We start from the raw sequence: 21,701 nt of genomic DNA, 5'->3' as shown, positions 1-21,701 counted from the left end.
CGGTGAAGAAAAAAACCAAATGGAGTTGGGAGTGCTAAATGAAAAAAGGAGCAGACGAAATGAGCACTAAATGGGCTTTACGGTGGGAGTGGTGCGGGGACGGCAATAAAAAACAAGGCATGGCCGTCAATAATCAAGGTCACATTTTTCAGTCTGGCGACCAAACAACATACCTGCATTTTTACAGCACCGCTCGACCTTGACGGCTCGCCGGGTTACAGCAACCCCCCGCCCCCCCCAACCCCCTGACTCCCTTACCCCCTCTTTCACCAGCACCTTTTTAACATGCAGATCACACAATATTACATCGGCCGCCTCATCCGTCTGAAGTCAATTTCATCCCGCCATTTTAGATTTGCCCGGGGTTGCGACACAATCCTTCAAAAGTGGCCATCCATCTCTTTGAAAACATTCTGTTCTCCCCTAAAGCCTACTTAGTCTCGCTGTCTCTCTCTTTTCCCCTGTTTAGGTTACATGTCCACGTCTTCCAGAATAAACGGCGCGCAGGCGGCGTATATACACACACACATCTGTATCCAGTCAGTGGAAAGTATGACGTGTTTGGCCTTAAAGTCTGCCCTCCTGATCAATGCACCGACGGCTCCGGTTAGCGGGGTTGCGCGGTGCCCAGACCCACGCGAGGGAGGGCTCCACCCGCTGCTTTTTTGGCAGCCCACCCTGAGCACAAACGAGCCCGTCGAGGAAGACGGCGAGGTCTCGGTCGGGAGCCCCCCCGTGGAGGCCGTGGTGCCCTTTGGTGAGGCTTTGCTTGGTTGGCTGACGCTTCAGTGTCGTTCTATGAAGGTAATTAAGACTGCTGTGGCTGAAACAAGTGGAGTTTCAAGGAGTCTTTGAGAACAAAGTTCTAAGTTATTTTTCGTGTGATATTTAATACTACTGTGACTTTTTTTTTCTATTAAAATTGCATTTTCCCTCGTACTATTGCTTTTTATTCTCAAAATGTTGTGACTTTATATAAGTAAATAGGATTTTTCTTTCTGTAATATCACCTTTTCTGTTATAAGATTATGACTTGTCATTTTACGTCTTTATTTTTGAAACATTTTAAGTTTTTGGAATTTCCTTTTTATCTTAAAATGCAGCGCTTGTTTTACAATACAGTAATACAGTACAGGGATCAAGCCGTGCTGTGAGTAGCAAAAAAATTGTGAGTAATTAATTGACTGACACAGTAAAAAAAAAAAAATTGAATTGCTGAAAAAGATAAAATTATCTTTAAAAATTTTTTTTTTTATATATATATATATAATGTGCACACAACACATGTACATGAAATTCGACCTCTGTGTTTGACCCATCTCCGCAAATCCACACAGTTAGTGTGACACACTGGAGCAGAGGGATGCTTCAGCGCCCAGGGAGCAGTTTGGGAGTATCAGTGTCTTGATCAGGGACACCGCAGCCATGTGTCCGAGGATGGTTTTGAACCTGTGTCCCCATTGTTGGCAGATATCCATCTTAACCGTTTGGCGACGGCAGCCGGACATATGCATACCCTGACCTGGAATCAAACCCCAACCGCGGCAGTTAGAGCGCCAATTCCTAGCCAAGGGCCCATTAGGAATATGCCAGAAGATGGCACCAAAGCACTACTGTTTTATTAGACAGGGCTTCGCATTTCAACGCTATTCTTTACTGTTTCTTAGTCTTTATTCTCATTATTTCTTTTTATAATGAATGCTCTTCCATTAAATAGCAAAAAGTATCATAAATCTGTGTATCCAATTGTTGCCCATCATACAACGGAATAAATCATGGACTCCTGCGAGTCAACTTGTTTTCATTTAATCAGCCCAAAATTTCACACTGTGTAAATCAATTTGGGAGTAAGCTGAGAAGAGATCATCATATTTTAAAATAAATATACACTGTTTGTGCCATGTTTGTTTTGTGGGGTGCCGTGACATTTTCTGAATGCAAAATGGCTGCTCAACGGTTGTGAAACACTGCAGTAGATCATATCAATTACCTGCTTGGCTGTTGGGTTTTCCTCTTCCTTTGGGTGTTGAGGGCAAACACAGCTCCAGGCCTTGGGTTGGTGTCGACGATGTGGGAGATTTATGGTTCATGTCCAGCAGGGGCTTGACATCCTCTTGGAGGATGCCGCCGCCACCCGACAGGGGAGACCCTTCCTTTTTCTCAGTGAGCAGGTTCCCTGCCGCCCTGGCCGCCACCTCTTTGAGCAAGGCGGCCGATGAGGTCATGGACACGAGCGACAGGAAGGACGTTGCAGAGTTCTGCTGATCAGCGGGCACACCCGGTGTCGACGAACCGTGGCTCCGCTCGCTGACTTTCTTGGAAAGCGCGGCCAGGGTGGAGCTTGCCGACTGCGGGCTGAAAGGAGAGTTAAAGGCATCGAAGCGTACCACGTCGTCGCCCCGGCCGCCGGCCCCTCCAAGGGGCGGCACAACGGACGAAGCGGTGGTGGAGGAGGTGGTTGTGGCGGTGGACACGGCGTTCTTGTCTTGAAGCACCGCGTTGGCTGCCGCTTTTAACTTCTGGATGGCAGAGTCCGGGGAAAGGCTGCAACCGCTGGGTGTGGAGCGGCCGGTGGGCGGCCACTTGTCCGCGACGCCCGCCCATACGAAGCCGCCGCCGTTACTCTGGGAGTTGAAGTGGTCCAGCGGCTCTTGTTTAACGTTGGTGAGCGAGGGCGTCAACGAAGCCGGCGAGGCCGAGCCACTGTTGTTGTTGTTGTTGGCCAGCTTGCGAGCGAGCGCACTTAGCTGTTGGGCGTGGTGCGAGGACGGGGAGAGGGTCAAGGGCGACGCAAGGCCTATCGGCGGGGACTCGGCTCCCCGGGACGCCCGCCCCAGGAGGTCGCCCGCATCGAGCTTCAGCGACCCGGCCTCCAGGAGGCGGCGCAGGTTGCTGCTGAGGGGCTTCCCAAGGGCGCGGGACGCCGCCTCGCCGTACAGCGATGACACCACCGACGAGACGGTGTCCTGCGGCGAGAAGGCGCCGCCTCCCAGTCCCAGCAGTTCCAAGGAGGCGCGGTGGACAGGCGTGGGACAGCCCGTCGGGCTCTCGTGGTTGGCGTCCGGAGACGAGCCCCTCGCCGGGAAGAGCTCGTCCTGGGTGTCACCGTAGGACGAAGACTCCGAGCGAGTGTCGGACGCATTCCCGAACCAGCCTTCCTCCTCCGCAGCGCCACCGTCAGGCCCTCCTTCGTCATTGCTGTCCACATCTACAGATGGAGATATGAAGATTAAAAACTATGCAACTACTATCCCGACACCCACTTTTCCAGCCCTGTTGCATTGAAACCAAATTTTAAATGTATAATCCGACGTTGCTGGCACATCGCTGTGAGAATGTGCACACTGTTACATCCGCTTAACACAGGCACAAGCAAATTGATTATGTGTCTTTTTAACTCTGACGCAGGAATTTCATGGGATCTGCGCGGATGATGCTTTAACTTCATAATTACTATTAAGAGGGGAATCATGATCCAAGTGGTGGCCTGGTAATTGCCCCGTGGAGATTTTAAAAGGTTATCTGAATCTAATAATGCTCCACATGTAAATTCCATGTCAGAAATACTTTTTTTTGGTAATTTGTTGGGTGCTGCTGTTTTGGTTAGCAACAGAATTCATTCCCATGTGTGCATTTGTGAACTGAGGTCACCACAGTTATGGGGAGAGGCGGTAAGAACGGTGGAAATGAGTCGGACGCTGAAAATAACCATCATTACCTTGCTTAAAATGGGCGACCATTTTGAACATTCACAACACATTTACCACTTTTAAGCCAAAAATAAAATGGCTGTTACTCAATTCACTACTTGAGAGTGCCCTAAAAAAAACTCCCTGAAAGACGCTTGCGAGATGTTTTAAGTAATTTTGATTTCCCTGACATTTTTTTCTCCAAACCGTATTCTTCCCACCCTTGGTCTCAAGGAGCAACAGCGTTACCATGACAACCCGATCCATCTGGGAGGCTAGACAGCAAAGATTAGGGTAATGGAGGTTACGGAATCCCATTAATATTCATGAGCCCGCAAGATACCAACGGGGAGCCAATAAGGATAGGGTTAAGGTCACCCAGGGTCATTAATATACACTTTGTGTATCAATATTCATAAGCAAAATATTACAGCTTGCCAGACAAGGGCGAACAAAGAGGAGTGAGCATTCCTGATACATATTAACAAAATGGTCAAGGGACTCTTTTTCAGGCTTTGCATGCTACTGGACAAAAAACATTCGATCAAACAGATTGAGAAAAAGCAATTGTTAAAACATGTCTTCACCTTTCGCAGGCCCATCAACCTGCTCTGTGTTTACAGGCAAAAGCAAAACAGTTGCCAGGAAACGGAGGCCCGGCAGCCGGTGGGGATCATTAGAATTGGCTCACGATCGAGCCCGGTACGGTTTGACGTGGTCGTCATAAGGTGAACACAGCCACCAACCGGCCACCAACGCGAACTTCCCAGCCTGCAAGGGCACTCAAGAACTAAGGATCGGTTTTGTGACACTTTGTTGAACTTAGAATTGGTGGGCGCCTTTATGCCACTTGTTGTTGACTGAAAATGACATCACGTTTGCTCCGGTCCCAATTACGTGTAAAATAAGTCACCTTTCCATAATATGTCTACTTAATAAAGGCATATTTATTTCATAAAATGTATTTAACCTTTGAGGTGCCAAAACATTGACAGGTAATAAATTCATATTAAACAAAGTTTTACTACATATTCATTAGCATATCACTGTGCAGTATTGTGATATTTTTGGCAAGGGTGAACAATTTAGCAATATTGTAGTATTTTAGGTTGCTCTTCTATTCCCACTCTGAGTAACCACCACAGTCCACACTGAAGAAGGTCAACAGAAGGATGTATCTTCCAATTTGCAACCTGAGTTGGCTTGACCAGTACCGGAAGAAAGCAGGAGAGAAAAGAGACCGTGTGAGTCATTCAGGGCAGGGCTCGACCCATTTCCATGTGACATGCGGGAAAAGCAGCGAGGGCCACTAATGGCTGTAATGTGGTTAGCGGCAAATCGCTAGATTGCTGACCCGAGGTGTCTCAAGCTTTGAGGGGGAAGCTCACTCTTGAACCTAGAAGTGATCTACGAGACAAATATGCCGCCAATTTGGCTTTTTGCGACAACCCTTTGGGCCTTTAGCCTCCCGGTAGTCGATACACTGCAAAAAAAAGAACATCTGTAATACGTCACAATATATGTAGGACTAAATAAGAATTTTAAGCCCACAACACAAAGAACGTTATTTAGTGGATGTACCGGTACCACAAAAAACTATTTAGGGCCTTCAAATGTAACCAAACATACAGTACATGACTATTAATCTTCAGTTAACCTGACGTACAGTACGCACGTTTTACATAAAGTACAACTTTGTCTTTAATGTTTGTTTAACACGTCTAAGACAATCTTAGAACGATGAACCAACGTACCTGAAACATACATTTTGCGCTGCTTGCGTAGTTGGAGGCGGCGGACTGAGGTAAGTTAGACGAAAGAGATAAAGTTACAGTTACTTACACAGATGCCTTTTGATTAATGCGCATTGTTCTTTTAAACAATATCTATATACACTGCTGAAAAAAAAATAAAGGAACAAAGTGTTCCCTTAATTGTTAAGAATTTTTTTTTTAGCAGTACATAAATACATAGTTTATACACTGCTCAAAACAATTAAGGGAACACTTTTTTTTTTAGCAGTATATGATGCCAGCATGTACTAGTAAGCCCCAACGACAACATGAATAGCCCACGGTTGGATTCTAAAAATAGCTCACCAGTGATGGAACACTAGAAGAATAAAACAGAAAAAGAATGGTAATATGCATTTTTATATTAAAAGGTACTGAACGTATAATATTCCATTTCAAATCGCTACTGCCACCAGCTGACGAAAAAATGAAACTGCACATACCGTTCTTCACATACACACCACGCACATCCGCAGATAGGGCGCGGGAAATTCTAACCCGAATCCAGTCTGAAAACTAGAGGCCTGCAGGAGTACCCATTGTGAACAGCTACGGTGTTAATCTACTAATTAGAAGGCATTTCAGTCATAAACGGTTAGTTATTTTGGGGGAAAAAGTTCCATATTGCAGCTTTAAACTCAACATGGTGCATGCTTCTTAATGTGCCAAATATTTTGTATTTGTTCAAAAAAAATCCAATAATTTAAGAGCAGTACTTTAACTACCTTGATACCACAATATTTTTGTTCACAGTTACATATCCAACATGCATGTTTTTGGAATGCGTGAGAAGGCCAGAGTACCTGTCCTGAACAAAAACCCACACACTCAAACCGGGAACCTCCTGACTGTAAAAGCTGACTTGCTAGCCATTACTCCACCGTGTTACCCTAGTACATGCATTAAAATCAAACTTGTGACACGGACAAGGTTTTCATTTGGCACGTGCTCATCCCTGAGAACTCACTACACAGCCTCAGAGATGATTTAAAGCGGATCGCACATTTGCGACAACTATAACTGCTTAGCCTGCGGTACGGCGACCGGCCCCTCCGCTGACAGAGTGGCGGCGACGCGGGCCGCGGCAGCGAGCATCTGCTCCAGAAAAGGGGAAGCATTTAGCGTTTTGTCGAGGCAAACAGCCTGCGGTGTGCACAGCGGTCTGGACGCGTTATCGCTCACGCGCACACATATGCGGGTGATTCAGTAGCACGGCGGCCAGGAATGTTCTCGCCGGGTCACACAGACGTTATAACTCTGGTGCATTGTAGACAAAGAGAGAGCCTTATCGAGTCAAAGTGCAAACGCCGGCTGCACAAATAGCGGGTCGGTAATATGGTAGACGTACTGCAGGCTGCAGAGTGCGGTGCCAGGGATGTGTTTGCTGTATTAACCTTTCACGAGACAAGCAACGGGGAGTCAAAGACTGGAAATTCAGCTAAAACGGCCGGATACTGTATCAGAAACTCTCTCTTTTTTTGTGGATTTGGCAGCACCATTTTGTTTATTTGAGGTCAGGGGGTGTCATCAGTCAAGGCCATGTCCACAAAAATACGTGTATGTACTTTTTCCCGTGTTGCTTTTCTGTATAAATGGCAAAACCTGGCAATTTTCTGCCATTGTAGGTAATCAGAAATATAAATAAATAAATTAGTATATATGTACGGGAAACTCCATAATGCTGGGATAAATGTGTGAAGTTGAGGCAAGTCCACCTGGCACAAAAATACACAGAAAAGCATGGTGTGTGAAATATGCCAGCAGTCAGGGGCAGTCATTAGGCCTGCATCACACTGTAAAAAAATAATAAAAAAAAATAAAAAAATAAAAAAATAAAAAAGCCTTTTTCTGCCTTTTTCCCCCGTTGTCGCTGTTCTGTATAAATGGCACACATATCAACCATACAAATTTCCGCCTTGGGTGGCACTGCATTTTGGAACCCCAAACAGAGAGTGTGCTTAAGGGGAATTCCGCAGGGGAGTGAAGTTTCATGCCAGACACTCACTTCCCTGGCCATGTTTTGTTGAAAGCAATTGTCCCACACAAAATTGTTTATACTTCACAAAGGACGCTATCACTGTATGTAAGATAGCATAGCCATATTCTTCAATGGACCAACTCGCCGGCTTTTCAGGTCGCTTTTCACTAGAAACTCTAGATGTTATGATGTCATCCTACATAGACCGGTAGACAGCATTATAGCCTTTTGTATTGCAACATTATGTTAGGTCATAACGGCAGGCTCCATCTTGTGATTGTCATTACGGTTGTAAGGCCAAGTTGAAGTTAGGGGAGGTGCAGGTGGAGGGAAAAAGCAAGGACTGGACTAAAGGTAGGTCCAGTTGGGGGAGAGGTCACCCAACCACATGACTTGTGTTAGGCTGCAGAGCTGCTCTCACATGCAAACATACACACATATACGCACAAAGCCATTCTGTCACTTAGCCAGGCATGAAAATTGGCCTCACTGACCTCGGGCCCTGAAGAGTGGGGGGGGAGGAGACGGGAAGGCGAAAGGGACGGATGGAAGGATGAGAAAGGGGAGGGCGGGGAAGAAGAGGAGGCCATTAGCCGATTAAGGGTGGACGGGGGAGGGTGGGGTGCATCAATACAGTGGCTATGTCAAAAGGAGAGAGACATGTTCGAGAGTGAGTACAGTATGGAGGAGTGCAGCAAATGCTGACATGAGAAGATAAGCTAGCAGGCTTTTTCCTAGCAGGCATTTCAAGAAATACAACGCGACAACCAAACAACTGCTCATTTTTACTGTAAATCATCAAATGGTGGCTTCTACTCAAATCAGCTGAAAACAGAATGAGCAATTACCGCAGTTCATACCCTGTTGCTAACCAATACAGCAGCATCGGCCAAAGCACATTAGCAGTCTATGCGCGGAGTCTCATCACAGGGGTCAACAAGTAGTAGTAAGATCACCTCAACTCAACTTTATTTATAAAGCACTTTTAAACAACCATTGCTGCATACAAAGTGCTGTACTTGAAACTTTCTAAATCAGTCACGCTGTAAAGTTTTGTAATACTTGTCCCATTAATTGAGTTGTTTCTTTGTGAAATTAGTCCATTCAAATTTATTTAATTATTTACTATTCATTTGTCATTCAATAATTTGTTCATTCATTTTGAACAATAAAAATAAATAAAACAAATTTGAATAAGTGATCAATAAAGTATTTACTTTACTATGAATCAACATGGATTATTTATTTAAAAAAAAGTTGTTTCCTATAATTGGTTAATTAAAATACCGTATATTCATTAATTTGCTATCCATTCTTCACATTGAATAATGTATTAACAGAGTTGTAAATAAAATGGCAGTAAACATTTTTGTATAAACTTACTTCGTTACAAAATTGTTTAATTAATTATAATTAAATTTATTAAAAAATGGAAAATTTAAAATAGCTGAAATTATGATTATAATGATTAAAAAAAACAATATTTATTTTATCGCTTGAGCACAAACGTTTGCTTACCCTTGGTTTAGGCGCTTCAAATGTAATTTTACCAAGCAGGTGCTAACACTGCAAATAGTATCTAGCAAAAATCATAATGAACCAAATCAAATGGCAAATACTTTCATACTGTTTTGGGTGTGTCAGACGTGCACAAACAACCGTTATGCTTGTGAATGAAGCATTTTGGCTGCAGTAGCGAGAGACGTTTACATACATCTGATTGGCCCCTAAAAAGGTGCACAGGTTGAATTACAATTACTCTGAACTCCATCCTAACACAGCAGCCTCTCCTTTTTGACACCATGCACACCTGTTGGCACGCCACCTATCCCCACACCACACACACCCTGGAGAAATAATGTGTGTGAATGTGTAATTATTACAACAGACCGCCATTCCAGTTTGGAAATCCTTGTTCACATGCCTGATGCTACTTTTTCAATGCCTCAATCCAGTTGGCGACCCCCCCACATTCCACGTACTCTTGGGAAAAATGATGTGAGAGAATGTGTAATTATTAAACCAGACCAACATTCTACTTCACACTGTCCAGTTGCTGCACCCAATCCACTGCACCCACCCCAAGGAATAAATGAATGAGTAATTATATCAGATCACCAATCCACTTTGAATCTAAAGTTGCACCTCCCTGATGGACGTTGTTCAACTCCAGTTCAGAATTTTATTTTATTTTTTAAGCCACGTGCCCCTTCAATATCCTGAGTGTTGACAGCTGGTGCACTCCCTATTCCATGCACACACCTCCTTAAAGGACACTTTACCACCCCAGATTCAGAATCCTCTTTTCAAGCCTTGTGCACCCTTTTGATACACTGGCAAAGTTGGCACACCCCTTTTGCCCTGGTCACACCCTGGGGAAATAACGTGTGTAAGTGGTTAATTATTTTTAGCTGACCATCATTGCACTCTGTCTGAATCTTGACGGGCGCTTGTACACCTCCAGTTTGGGAATCCAAACGTGATTTCTTGATATATACGCAGTTAAACCACCTCTATCCTTTTAGGCCTGTTATCTCAATGACACATCTAAGGCTATATGAGTGAAAGTGTTTTTTTGGGGGGGGGGGGGGGGGGTTCCCTCCCCATAGTGTGATATGCCAAAAAAACGGAGGAGAAAAATAAACGGGTGGGAGTAAAGTGCACTTCGTCTGCAATGAGGAATTTCAGGAGGTCGGGCTGGGTGCGGGGGGGTCCCAGCCCTTTCATTCCCCTCCAAGAACACTTCTCCTTCCTGTTTCACCTCTGGCGCAACGCCCGACGTCGCCACAGACCGGCGAGGCCAAGGCCAAAAATACACAGATGGTAATTTGTGCTACATTTCAATACAAGTCAACGACCACCGTACTGAACTATATATACACGATACTGTATATCCTCAATGCTGTTCCTCGCCGAGAGTGTCCTCTTACCTTAAATTGCAAAACTAAAATATGCACTTTTTGGGTCGGCATAGTGGCTAAGGTCATCAGTGATTACAGTTAAGCGATGTATACGAGCAAAGTTTAAAATGAGCTAAAACTCTTAACTGTGATGTTTTGGGTCAACGTAAGAGGCATATTTCTCCAGAAAATTGCGGTCCAATTCCAAACAGTATCCCCTTATGGGTACAAATTAGAGGTTAGTTGCACAAGATATCAATGTTGGAAACAGGTGTATATAACTTAATATCATGCTATAGTGCATGACTTTCCGGAAATTTGAAAGGTGATTGAAGTTGACTAAAATATGTTAATCATGTTTTTGTTGGATCAATAAGTAGTGGGCTCGTACTCTTAGAGGCATATTTTCCTAGAAAATTTCAATCAGATTCGGAATGGTAAACCTTAGGGGCATTTCACTTTACAGGCTGTACAGGATTTGGTGTGTAGATCACTTGACCATGCTATAATTTCAAAAAGGTACCGGTAATTGTAGCTACCTTAAAGCCATATTTTGGTGTCCGTTTGGTTTGACTTGATCGTTTCGAGATCATGCGACCTGCAAATAGGAAGCTCCAAATGGGATACTTCAGACTTTCCCCTGCAGCCGCAAATGCAGCACACGCACACACCCAGTGAGCTGCTACGGGAAATGGTGACATTAAAAAGTGCAAAAGAGCTAAAGTGAAGGATTCTCGAACGAAGCCATCCTGATCCACCGTGTGCCAATTAATAGAATTACCTTCCTCCTCCGGAGGACCGTTAGTCATTTGCCGAGACTTCTGTTGCCGCCAGTGGAGCGTCTCCCCCACCATATTGTCCAGCGAGCGCTAATAAGGCAATCCTGACCGCCGGGCGCGCTCATTAGCATAGCCTGCAGCCGTGGCAACCCCTGCCAGGGCCCAGCCGGACACTTAATTACTGCCACAGCTCCTTCTTCACGACATCCATACTCGCTGCCTTCCTTCCTGCGTTCTCACCCCCTTGCCCTAACCTTCTTAACCCACCCGCAAGAAAGACACAGCTACGGGGAAGATGTGTGGTGATGTATTTTTTCGATGTGAATGCTTTAGTTAAGTATCTGCCCGTGGTCAAGGGTGAGGAACCTCGGGCTTGTGTGCCACATAAGGCCATGCAAAAGCATTTGATCAGGTCCACCTTGAAATCCTTCCAAAAAAAATACAACCGAACCACGGTGCTTTGTTGCTAGAATCATTTTTAGGGCATGTGACGCAGTCACTGGGCTGTCAAATGTGTTGTGAATCTGAAAAGGCCTGGGAAGGGCTGCTCTAAAACCGGGTTTGTTCACATTTAGTTTGGGGAGGATTAGCAGAATTGCGGTGCACCAGTCAGGCTGTAGGATGTTAGCGCATCCATCACTAGCTTTGACTTTCTGCCACCAGCAAATGGCTCGTATAGTTCGGTTGGAATTGAAAATGGCACAGGTTTTTGGTGAGCTAACGAATACACACACACTCGCACGCACGCACAAAAAAAAAAAAAAATAAATAAAAATGAGCAATGATGATGACATTAACGAATGAACAATACTGAGCTCTTTAAAAAAAAATAGAAAAGAAAAAGAAAAGAAAATAAAATGGCACAGCATATATATGCCCCGGTTTTACAATGGTTCAGTAGGTCAGTTGATTGGTCAACACGTGTCACTTGTTTTCGTAGGAACCAAATTGAAAACATATTAAAATGCCAAACATCCATGTTGAGGTTCTTCATCCTCATTGGCTACTATGCTACTATGTCGTCATGCAGTACAAAGTAAACGCATAACTGATCAGGATTAATCAATTCCAACCTATCCCAAATGAACTGCAGCTTTTTACGGTGTCTCCATCACTCAGACAACATGTCATATTTACATAAGAAAATACAAAAATAATAGTGACATAGAGTTTAATATGTATAATGTATCCATCTCTCACTAGAATGTGCCTTGTATCCCTCTGGGTGGATTGGCAGCTATAAGTGCAGCATCAAAATGTCCCCCTTTTTTTTTTTTGCCAGTATGGCGATTTACAAACAATAAATGGACGCCTTACACACTCCCACCTTCCACCCTCCTACTCGCTTTCACTTTTCTTGCACACAGACACACACACATACAGACACAAAAACACAGATACACACACACACGCGCACAATCACCTCTGTGAGCCGCTTCGGCATGCCAGAAAACTACACAGCAGGGTGATGGCCTGTTATTTTCACACTTTTCTCGCCCAAAGAATTGCAGCCTGTCTTGTCGAGATTGCCACTTTGACACCCGTGTCTACTGTGAATTAATTAGGGCGCGTTTTCATCAGCAGCAGCGGCGGCGGCCGAGTCCTATAATTTTTCAGTCATCGCGAGATACAAAGTAGGGGTATGGTGCGCCAATCATGTTGGGGTGTAGAAGGGAGTGCGTGCCAAAAAGGTTAGGGAAAGGCTGTTCTACGTAAAACACTCAACAAGGGTTTGTGTGGGTTTTTCTGGCAGTTGAGGAGCCAAGGATAGGGCTGGCTCAACTGTTGTGGTGTTGAAGCGGCTGCATGGATTCAAAAATCTAGGAATGGCCAATTTATTATGTAAAATGAGCTGGACGTAAACAGGTTGCTTGGATTTTTGCGTGGTCGTTTGAAGTGGAGGGGGTGTCTTACTTCTACGTTGTAAAACGAATATAGCTAGGGTGGCACCACTGTTGCAGTTTTTTTCCTGCTGGGTTAAAGGGTGCTCTAGTGTTAGGAATAATAACTCTGTCAGGGTGTCGAACAGGGTACATGGCTTAAAAAGTCTGTTTCACTGTGTAAAATCATTTTTGTTGGGTTGGGAGGGTTGAGGTGTCGGAGATTTATTTTTTTGCTATATGTCAAGGTGTTCAAAGGGGTGAAACCGATTTGTTTTTGTGAGTTGGGGGGGGTGCGGCAACTCCAACTCAACTTCATGTTCGACCATTCTTTTGAAAGACGAAAAGAAAAAAAACGTCTCGTTTTTACTTGGCCGTCGCCGCGTGAACGCACCCCCAATGCTTGTCTCTCAGCATCCCCCGCAATGAGCAGAGGAGCCAAGAGGATGAGCGAGGCGAGGGGGGGGGGGGGGGGACTGGGCACCTTTTGTTCAGCCACCGCTATTGGTTTGACATCCGTTTGGCCGGGACGCTACTAAAGGACGACGAGAACACTAGTCAGGATTTGTCCTGGTCCCTACTCCTACGAGCACTCCTTTGCCGAAAAAGGCAAGTGAGAGAGAAAGAGAGAAACTAGCGAGAAATGCTAACCGCTAATTTACATGCAGGTCCAGGGAGGATGAGGGAAGTGGGTGGAGGTGTTATTCTGTTTCCAATCTCCATGTTAAACCAGGGCAGCGGATGGGAATGAGAGGCATTGTTGGCCACATGCTGTTACACCGATACCTGCCTCGCTTTTCCTATACGGAGACACACAACTATACGCTTGTTTACTCGCTGCAAGCGCGGCGCCCCATCGCTCGGCGTAACCAGGTTGCGACCCGAGGCTGCCGCATTCAAAGCCATCCTTCACTTACCCGAGTAGGCTCGGTGGCATAATGATCGCTATGACAACCGTCACTTAGAGCCGCGGGTAGGTGGAGGAGACGTGTCGGCTTCTCGTCTCCGCGCTGATGATCTCATTTCTGGCTGCCGGATACGACAAGGTCAAAGCGCTGAAAGTGCGCAGAGAGTGGATGCCCGCAAAATGCCCAGGATGCAACAGAGTTTTCAAACAATTACATGGTCCTGGTAATAAGGCGATGAGAACAGAATGTACTTCTGTCAACTTGATCAGTTTTGAAGACGTTGCGCTGCTTAAAAATGTTGGAAAAAAGGAATGTAAAAATTCGGTCCTCGAGGGCCGGAGTCCTGCAGGTTTTGGATATTTCCTTTCTCCAACACAGCTGATAAATGATCAGTTCATCAGCAAGCTCTGCATAAGCCTGCTAACGATCCTGTTGATTGGAATCAGCTGCATTGCCGCAGGGGAACCTCCAAAACCTGCAGGACGCCGGCCCTCGAGGACCGAGTCAGCCCACCACTGAGCTAGAAAGTAAATTTAGAATCTTCCGGGGATAGACTTGTGGATGAGGCATAGCGATGCGCCAACGCTGGTGGGATATTGTATGTGACATTCTTCATGATTTTAATCTATTTAGTAAAACCTGCTGGAGGAAAAGCAAATAGGGTACATACACGTGCCTCTGAGTACCCCCCCCCCCCCCCCCCCGCTGAGTCTGGGAGATTAAAGGCATGACAGACAAGAAGCCATGTGGGCTACGCCATCCGTATCCATATGTATCTATTGCAACAAAATGGCGCTAATGCAGTAATGTGAATCACAACCTTTTTTTCTTCTGTACATGTTTGCACCTTTGTCGCATTTCTGCTTTAACATAGTATCGAAGAATGTAGTCTACTCGGCAACTTCCTACTTTATGGATGTTGTATCAGAGTTATGCACCCGTTTTAACAATCTGCAACAGTTGGCATACCAGTGTTCCTAAAAAAATAAAATAAAAAAATAAAAATAAAATTTCAACAACCCACCAAGCTATGTAGATTTTACAAAGTCGAACTTTCCCACTGTTTAAGCCACACACCCGCTCGCACACCTTGACAAGTTGGCCTGGCCCAACCTATCCTCAAGACAACACTCTTTCAAACCACACATGAACCTCACGCCTCACCGGCGGCAGTTTTTTTTTTTGAGGTGACGCCACGTAAATGACCTCTCTGGATTTTTGTCCGGCGGCAAAACACTTTCAGTCTTCATATATATTTTGATGATATAGTGTTTTGCCAGCGAGCTACTAACGCATGTGGATTAAAAATAAAAAAAATAAAAATCCATTCCTGTTCTATTCACTGTCCCAGTTTAACTGTGCCACACGGGCAGATGTTAGCAGGCCTGGTTAAAAGACATTAGCCCTATTGGCTTCCTCTTGACTGCAATGTGAAACACGCTAAGAGGAAGGAGAGAGATGAGGGTGGTGGTTTAGCCTGGCTAGTGCATTAAAGGCTAAATAGAGGCAGGCTGCGAATGAGATACCTCCCGCACTCGTCTACCCACACAGGAAGTGAGGTCACAGCACAGTGCCAAGCAGAATGCGTTCGTTTGGCAAGGAGGGGGGTAGGGGGGGGCAAAGATCACCGCGTTGGCCGGCAGCCATTTTAAGAAGCCTGCAAATATATACATACGCTGATTACCACTACTTGAGACTTATAATTTTCCACTTTAGTAAATAGCTCGATTAACTGCACGGCCTTGATTTGAAGTCACAATGCAATGTGTACTGCAGTTGGTAGACTGCTATTGTGTAAGGACAAAAAAATAAATAAAGTAAGGAAAAAGCTTACCACTTGTGGAGTCTGTCCTTTTTATCCTTAATGAGCTGACTCCATGATGGCGATAGGGGGTTATTGGCCACGATATTTACAGCCACATGCTAATTACGTTAGCATCTGATTGGGAACATTGAATTCAATTAAACTAATTTAATTCAATGCTTTGTTGACATGATAATATGCACAGCTAAACCTTTTCCAGTTTCGCAGTTGGTTGCCATCATACTTTTGCCCATTTGCCATCACTAGTACGTGCAAAAAATGCTTTCAAAAGGCCAACAAAAAAGTTAGCTGCTTGCAGTCAATCGACAATTTTTGATCTGAAGTCTCCTAAGATTTATAGACACTATGCAAAGTTGTTGTTGCAAATTAGTCATGATCTCAGCTACATGCTAATTATGTTAGCATTGGCGTGTTAAGATTAATTTGTGTATTTACATTAATTATTAATAATTTATTGCTCATATGGTAATTTCCAATGACGCAGTAAATTTTCTTTATTTTTCTATCGTTATTATTACACACACCCTCGTTTCCATCACTGGCACCCACAAATAAAGGGAGGAAAGAGCAAATTAAGGCTTGGGAAAAGTCAACCACAAAAACTGGTTGACAAAGATTTCTGCTTCAAAACGTTAATTTTCAATGTAATAAGTCAATAGGATAATCAATACTAAGGTTTGTAATATCCATAGAGTCAAATTAATGGGATTCAAAGCTGCTCTATCAGCCAAAGTCTCGCAAGATTTGCATCATAGTTAGTGTGTTTGTCTGCTGATGCAACATCAGCCCAAACTGTACCACTTTTAGAGATTTCCACTGTGGCGGTTTGACCGTGTGCTAAAGTGGCAGCGACGTGGTGTCACGCGCCAAGTACAATACATGAAAAAAAAACTTAATTAAAGTTGAATCGGGTGCAACAATTTGAGCCACAAACTTTCCAATTTCATTCGCCAGGTTAGGCAACGCTGTGCATGTTCTGCATTGATCAAATGGCTACTCGCTCCTCTCAGATGATTTAAGCAGTTCCCCTCCCCCCCTGCAAAGTCATTTAGCGGCTTTCTAGGAGCGAAACGTGAGCGTCCAGCGATAAATCACCGCACTGTTTAGAGCGAGCGTCTGGCACTGAACACCGCCTCCTCCACTTCCTCCTCCTCCACTCATGCTCTCCATCCCTCATGCCTGTTAAAGGCTTGTCCTGCAGGGCCTGGATGCACTTGTGTGGTACAACAACAACAGAGAAACCGCCCAGAGCTCTTAGCGGGCTCTTCCTTTCCACTTCGCCCCTCCCTGCCTCCCGCCATCTATCGCGCAGCCTCTCCGCCACCAGCAGCTTGCTCTATCGCTCTGTCTTTCCCAGCTGCACCGGCGAGCTGTTCCGTGTGAAACGCTGCCAGCTGAAAGCCTCGCTACTCCTGCGAGATTGCCGCTACTCGCCAAAAAGGGCTGCTCTGTGAGCTGTAGATCTCCGTGTTGCGACTTGTCAACACATGGGAGTGGGGGGGGGGGGGGGGGGGGTAATCGTTAGCGAGACTCAAGCACTTCCATTCCATGCAGGGAGGAAGGAGGGTGGTGGGAGACGGGGTGTTCTGATTGATACCAGATACATAACAGGAACCATTAGGAAAACGTTTATGTTACAAATTTTTGTAGATCTTTTTTTTTAATCAAATCCATATCACAACTAAAATGTTGCACCTGTTCATGCAGTTGCTAGTAAATCAACGGCACAGGTGGCGCAGACAAAAACACTTGCAGTCAGTCACTGTATAAACGGAAGTGACACGGACCTAATGCCTCGATTTTGTGGTACCTGTAACTGCTTGAAAAATGCTGATTTCAAAGTAAAAAGGTGTGTTACGGTGTATATGGTACCTCCTAATAAAACCATCATCACTTTGCAATTGTAGAAAATACTGCAAAAATCACAATATAACAGCGCGTACATCTGGAGCAGTTCAGAAATCAACAACACGGCAAAAATAATGACAATTTCAATAAAATACTTAAAGCTACTGAACGTAGAATATTCCATTTCGAATCGCTACTGCCATCTGCTGACGGAAAATTAAACTGCACATACCGTTCTTCACATACACACCACGCACATTACGTCACATCCGCAGACAGGGTGCGGGAAATTCTAACCCGAACCCAGTCTGAAAACTATTGGCCAGAGGCTTGCAGGATCTACTAATTAGAAGGCATTTCACTCATAAATGGTCAAATAAATAGCTTATTGTAAAGTTATTTGAGGGAAAAAAGTTCCATATTGCCGCTTTAATATGCACCTAAGATGCTGATTATTAAAATGTATGAATGTGTGTAGATCGCTACAGACGTGTTTTTAAGTTAAAAGTCGGCTGTAACAAGTTTTGACTAACCAATCAGAGCGTAGATTAGGTGATATTGAATGGCGCACATAGTGGCTAAAATCGAACTGGACAAACAAATATAACATATACATACAGGAAGCAGGGTAGCCAAAAGAAATGCTAAGAAATCAAGATAATTGACAGTTGAAAATAATCCTTGCTTTAAAATGGCTGTTTGAAATAAGATTTAAAAATTCAAATGAGTGAATACAAAGATACATTTTCCAGATCACAATCGCTCGTCATTTGGTGCACTCGTCATAAAAATGTTTTTACAATTTACAAATGACGAAGGAGTTATGATTCTATGATGGTGACGTAACTTCAGTTCCTACACGTGTTAGAAAGTGTTAACTTGTATTCTATCACAAACCTAAACTATGACAGTAAAAAGAGAATATTATTCAAAGTAATCCAGCGTTAAGTATTGCAGTAACCGAGTGAGCCTTTTGTGTTGTGTGACCACATATTCTTACGTCGCTACGCAAGCGGGTTCCTCGCATACCATTTATAACCTTTCATGAAACAACACATGTCGGGACTGGAATAAAAGGACCGCTCTGTATTGTGAGACAGCGACGCGAAACATCATACTAAAAATATATATAAAACAACAAGTTGAGTGTGTAAAGTGTTCTCTCAAGTTCAAGTACAAAAGCGACTGCCTCGCCTTCGTGCACTCTCATTTGTCTCGAGCAGCAAATAAGGTTAACATTTATGTGTCGCCATCGATCCAAACATAGGGGCCTTGCTACTTTTGTGAAACTGGGCCCATTAAACCTTACCCCGATAACTGTTAATCCTCATCAGCCTCAGTGATTTCAGGTACTATCAAGCATACTCACACGCACACACACACACACCCACACACACACACACACACACACACACAGCGGTGCTGCAATAGCCGCCCGTGACAGCGCGTGGTGAATTCATTTCCCAGTTCAAGCTTGTGTATCATTATTCGCTTGAGCTCCGATCGACCGACATAGCCAGAGACCCCAATGAGCATACATCTGCGGCGAGGAGGTTGTGATAGTGAGAGAAGGGGGATTCTGGACAGAAATTTCCCCCTTACATTTTACGCCAAGGGCGAAATGGAAACCTCCTCTCATTTTCCCTTTCCTCTTAATCCAACGTTTTCAACTCCAGGCCACAGCAAGGTCATTATAATCATAGCGAGTGCCGAGTGGAAGGCGGCCAGAGGAGCCAGCCGACATGCCACACTAAGGTAGACAGCGAACGAGTCGTCGGTGCTAGGCTGACAAAAAGGAAGGCGGAATTGGTGAAAAGGGATCGAACATGTTAGCATTTCGCACACAGATGCTGTGTCGCTGACGCGCTGCCTACTGATAAAGTTAGAAATCTTACTGGAGATGAAGTACTACAAAACTATTACTTCTCGTTGATGTTTGTCACTCAAAAAACAGCATCATCATGTCAAAAACAAAAAAAAACACACAATACAGTCTCTGGTTATACGTAATAAGTTTTTTTACTTTAGGTCAAACATTCATCAAAACTTACTGCTAGCTAATTTCAGTTTGTATACTTTGTTGTCATTAAATCTGCTCCCACTCCCGCATTTTGATCTTATATTGTCTAAAATCAAAGTACATACGTGATTTTAGATACAGTTACACAAGTCTAAACAGATTTAATTAGAATGCAGGTTTACTGTACGTTGAGGCTCAAATTTTCTTTTCAAATATACTTTGACATTTTTGTTACATGTTAAGAAACAACAACAACAAACCTGCATGGACATAGCAGAAAGTTTCAAAAATTCTTATCAATTATGGGTATTTAAATTATTGATTGATTCTAACGAAAATGCATGTTTCACTGATTGTATTTTCATATACAATATTTCTGGAGAAAAAAAATTCTGAGTGTTCTGAACACAATGATGCTTACCCAAAAAGTTGTATCTTAATTTCTCATGACTGCATAGCATCGTTGACTTGAATCAACGGCAGCGTACTTCTCCTGGTTGCAGTAAAACAAAGCACTTCATGTTGTCTCAACTGCTTCAAAACAAGATTGATCAGAGAGCAGCAACATTAGCAAAAAAAAAAATCCACTGCCAAAATGTTTGTCCGCAATTGTACAGTTACACAAACTATCGGACATTCTGTACAACCAACGTTAATTTTCGTACGTACTCCCCCCCCCCCCCCCCCCCAGTCGACTACAACGGAATCAGGACAAATCCCATTAAGTAGGCACTTTATAAATACAAATACCATCTGCCTCCCTTTTAAGATATGCAGGCCAAAGTCATAAAACACAATAAGCTGTTTGTCAAGATAGTGCTTACCTCTTTGGCGAAGCGTAGCTGGTACAACTGAAAACTGAAACACCCCCAAAAAAACGTCTAAAAGTCACCACAGCTCTACTTCCTGTCAACTGAGCAAGCATGCCCTCACACGGACTCAAGAATGGTCAACTTTCCGAGCCACGTTTCCTACACCCCGACTGCAGCGCGAGTCACACACGACACAGTCCGGGGCCGGTAGATTCTTTGCTGCCACACAGGCGACAGAAAGCAAATGATGACATATGGAATGGGCGAAGCACTGAAAACTATTTGGTAGGCATCAGACAAAATCTCTCAAGGACCAGTCGGTCTTTGAGGGAACCCTGGAAATAGCCAAATTGAGCGGCTGGCTGCTTCAAACCAAAATAGCAGACTTCCTGTGTCTTTTCAAGCATGGCTCTGTGAGACTTTTTTGAGGGTCTATTCATGACAGACATTTCTGCCAAATGTCATACTAAGTGATACTAAGTGAAAATGGCTTTGGGAAATTTAATTTTCAAAAAATTCTGGAAGGTGCTATCAAGTGAAATTTGAAAAAAAAAAATGTACAATTTAAATGAGAATCCACAAACAAAATGTAAACAAATAAAATACAATCAAGCTATAGCATCAAAAATTTTAATTTAAGAAAAAAGAAATCATAATGGCAACTACATATAATATTGACCCTAAAATGGCTGCTTGGAGCCAAAATGGCAGACTTCCTGTGTCTTTTTGGGCATGGGTTATTGAGACCTTTTCGTGGATCTCCTCACGACATGCCCACATAAAGTCATGTTGCCAAGTAAAACGGGCTTCGGGGCTTTTCCCACCAGTACCCGACGACAAAAACAAGGGCCAATAAACCCCCCATTATTTACAGGGTCGTTCTTTTGAGAGGTCCAGGCATCTTTCTGAAACATGATTAACTGGAAACTTTTAGTTCCAGGAACGAGTACCAAGAACCGCAGATGTGATGGTGTGAAACTATTATAAGGCCACACTCCCTACTGACACTACGATGCAGTGCCCTTTCCGGTTGTGGGGTTGGCGCCCGATGCTGACAAACAATACGTGGCGGTGGCGTCCTTGTTTGATGCGCCCCTCGCGGAATTTACGGACGGGAGTGTAATAAGGAAGTAAAAACGACACAAATAAAAAGAGTGCCGCAAGGTCACGGGGGAAGAAGAGTGGTTTTCACGGCGGCAACAAAAGGTCATGTTTACTTGTCAAGAGTGCCGGCGCCATACTGTACCGTGACCTCCATAGCTAGCTTAT

At 44.1% G+C, this 21,701-nt stretch overlaps 1 protein-coding gene across 2 annotated transcripts in view; it reads right to left on the bottom strand.

Moving 5' to 3' along the window:
* Positions 1-21,701, bottom strand: part of znf827 (zinc finger protein 827) — a 66,101-nt gene that overhangs the window by 39,600 nt on the left and 4,800 nt on the right. For both annotated transcript variants that reach the window (XM_086082408.1, XM_086082407.1), the window contains exon 2: positions 1,991-3,208. In XM_086082408.1, coding sequence (XP_085938534.1) covers positions 1,991-3,208 — 1,218 coding nt within the window. The remainder of the gene's footprint in view (positions 1-1,990; positions 3,209-21,701) is intronic.

The sequence above is a fragment of the Leptonotus elevatus genome, chromosome 8 (genome assembly GCF_054856555.1).
Source record: "Leptonotus elevatus isolate MCC_2025b chromosome 8, RoL_Lele_1.0, whole genome shotgun sequence".
In the NCBI taxonomy this organism is placed as follows: domain Eukaryota; kingdom Metazoa; phylum Chordata; class Actinopteri; order Syngnathiformes; family Syngnathidae; genus Leptonotus; species Leptonotus elevatus.
The sequence above is the reverse complement of the archived record's forward strand: the minus strand, read 5'-3'. Positions and strand labels throughout refer to the sequence as shown.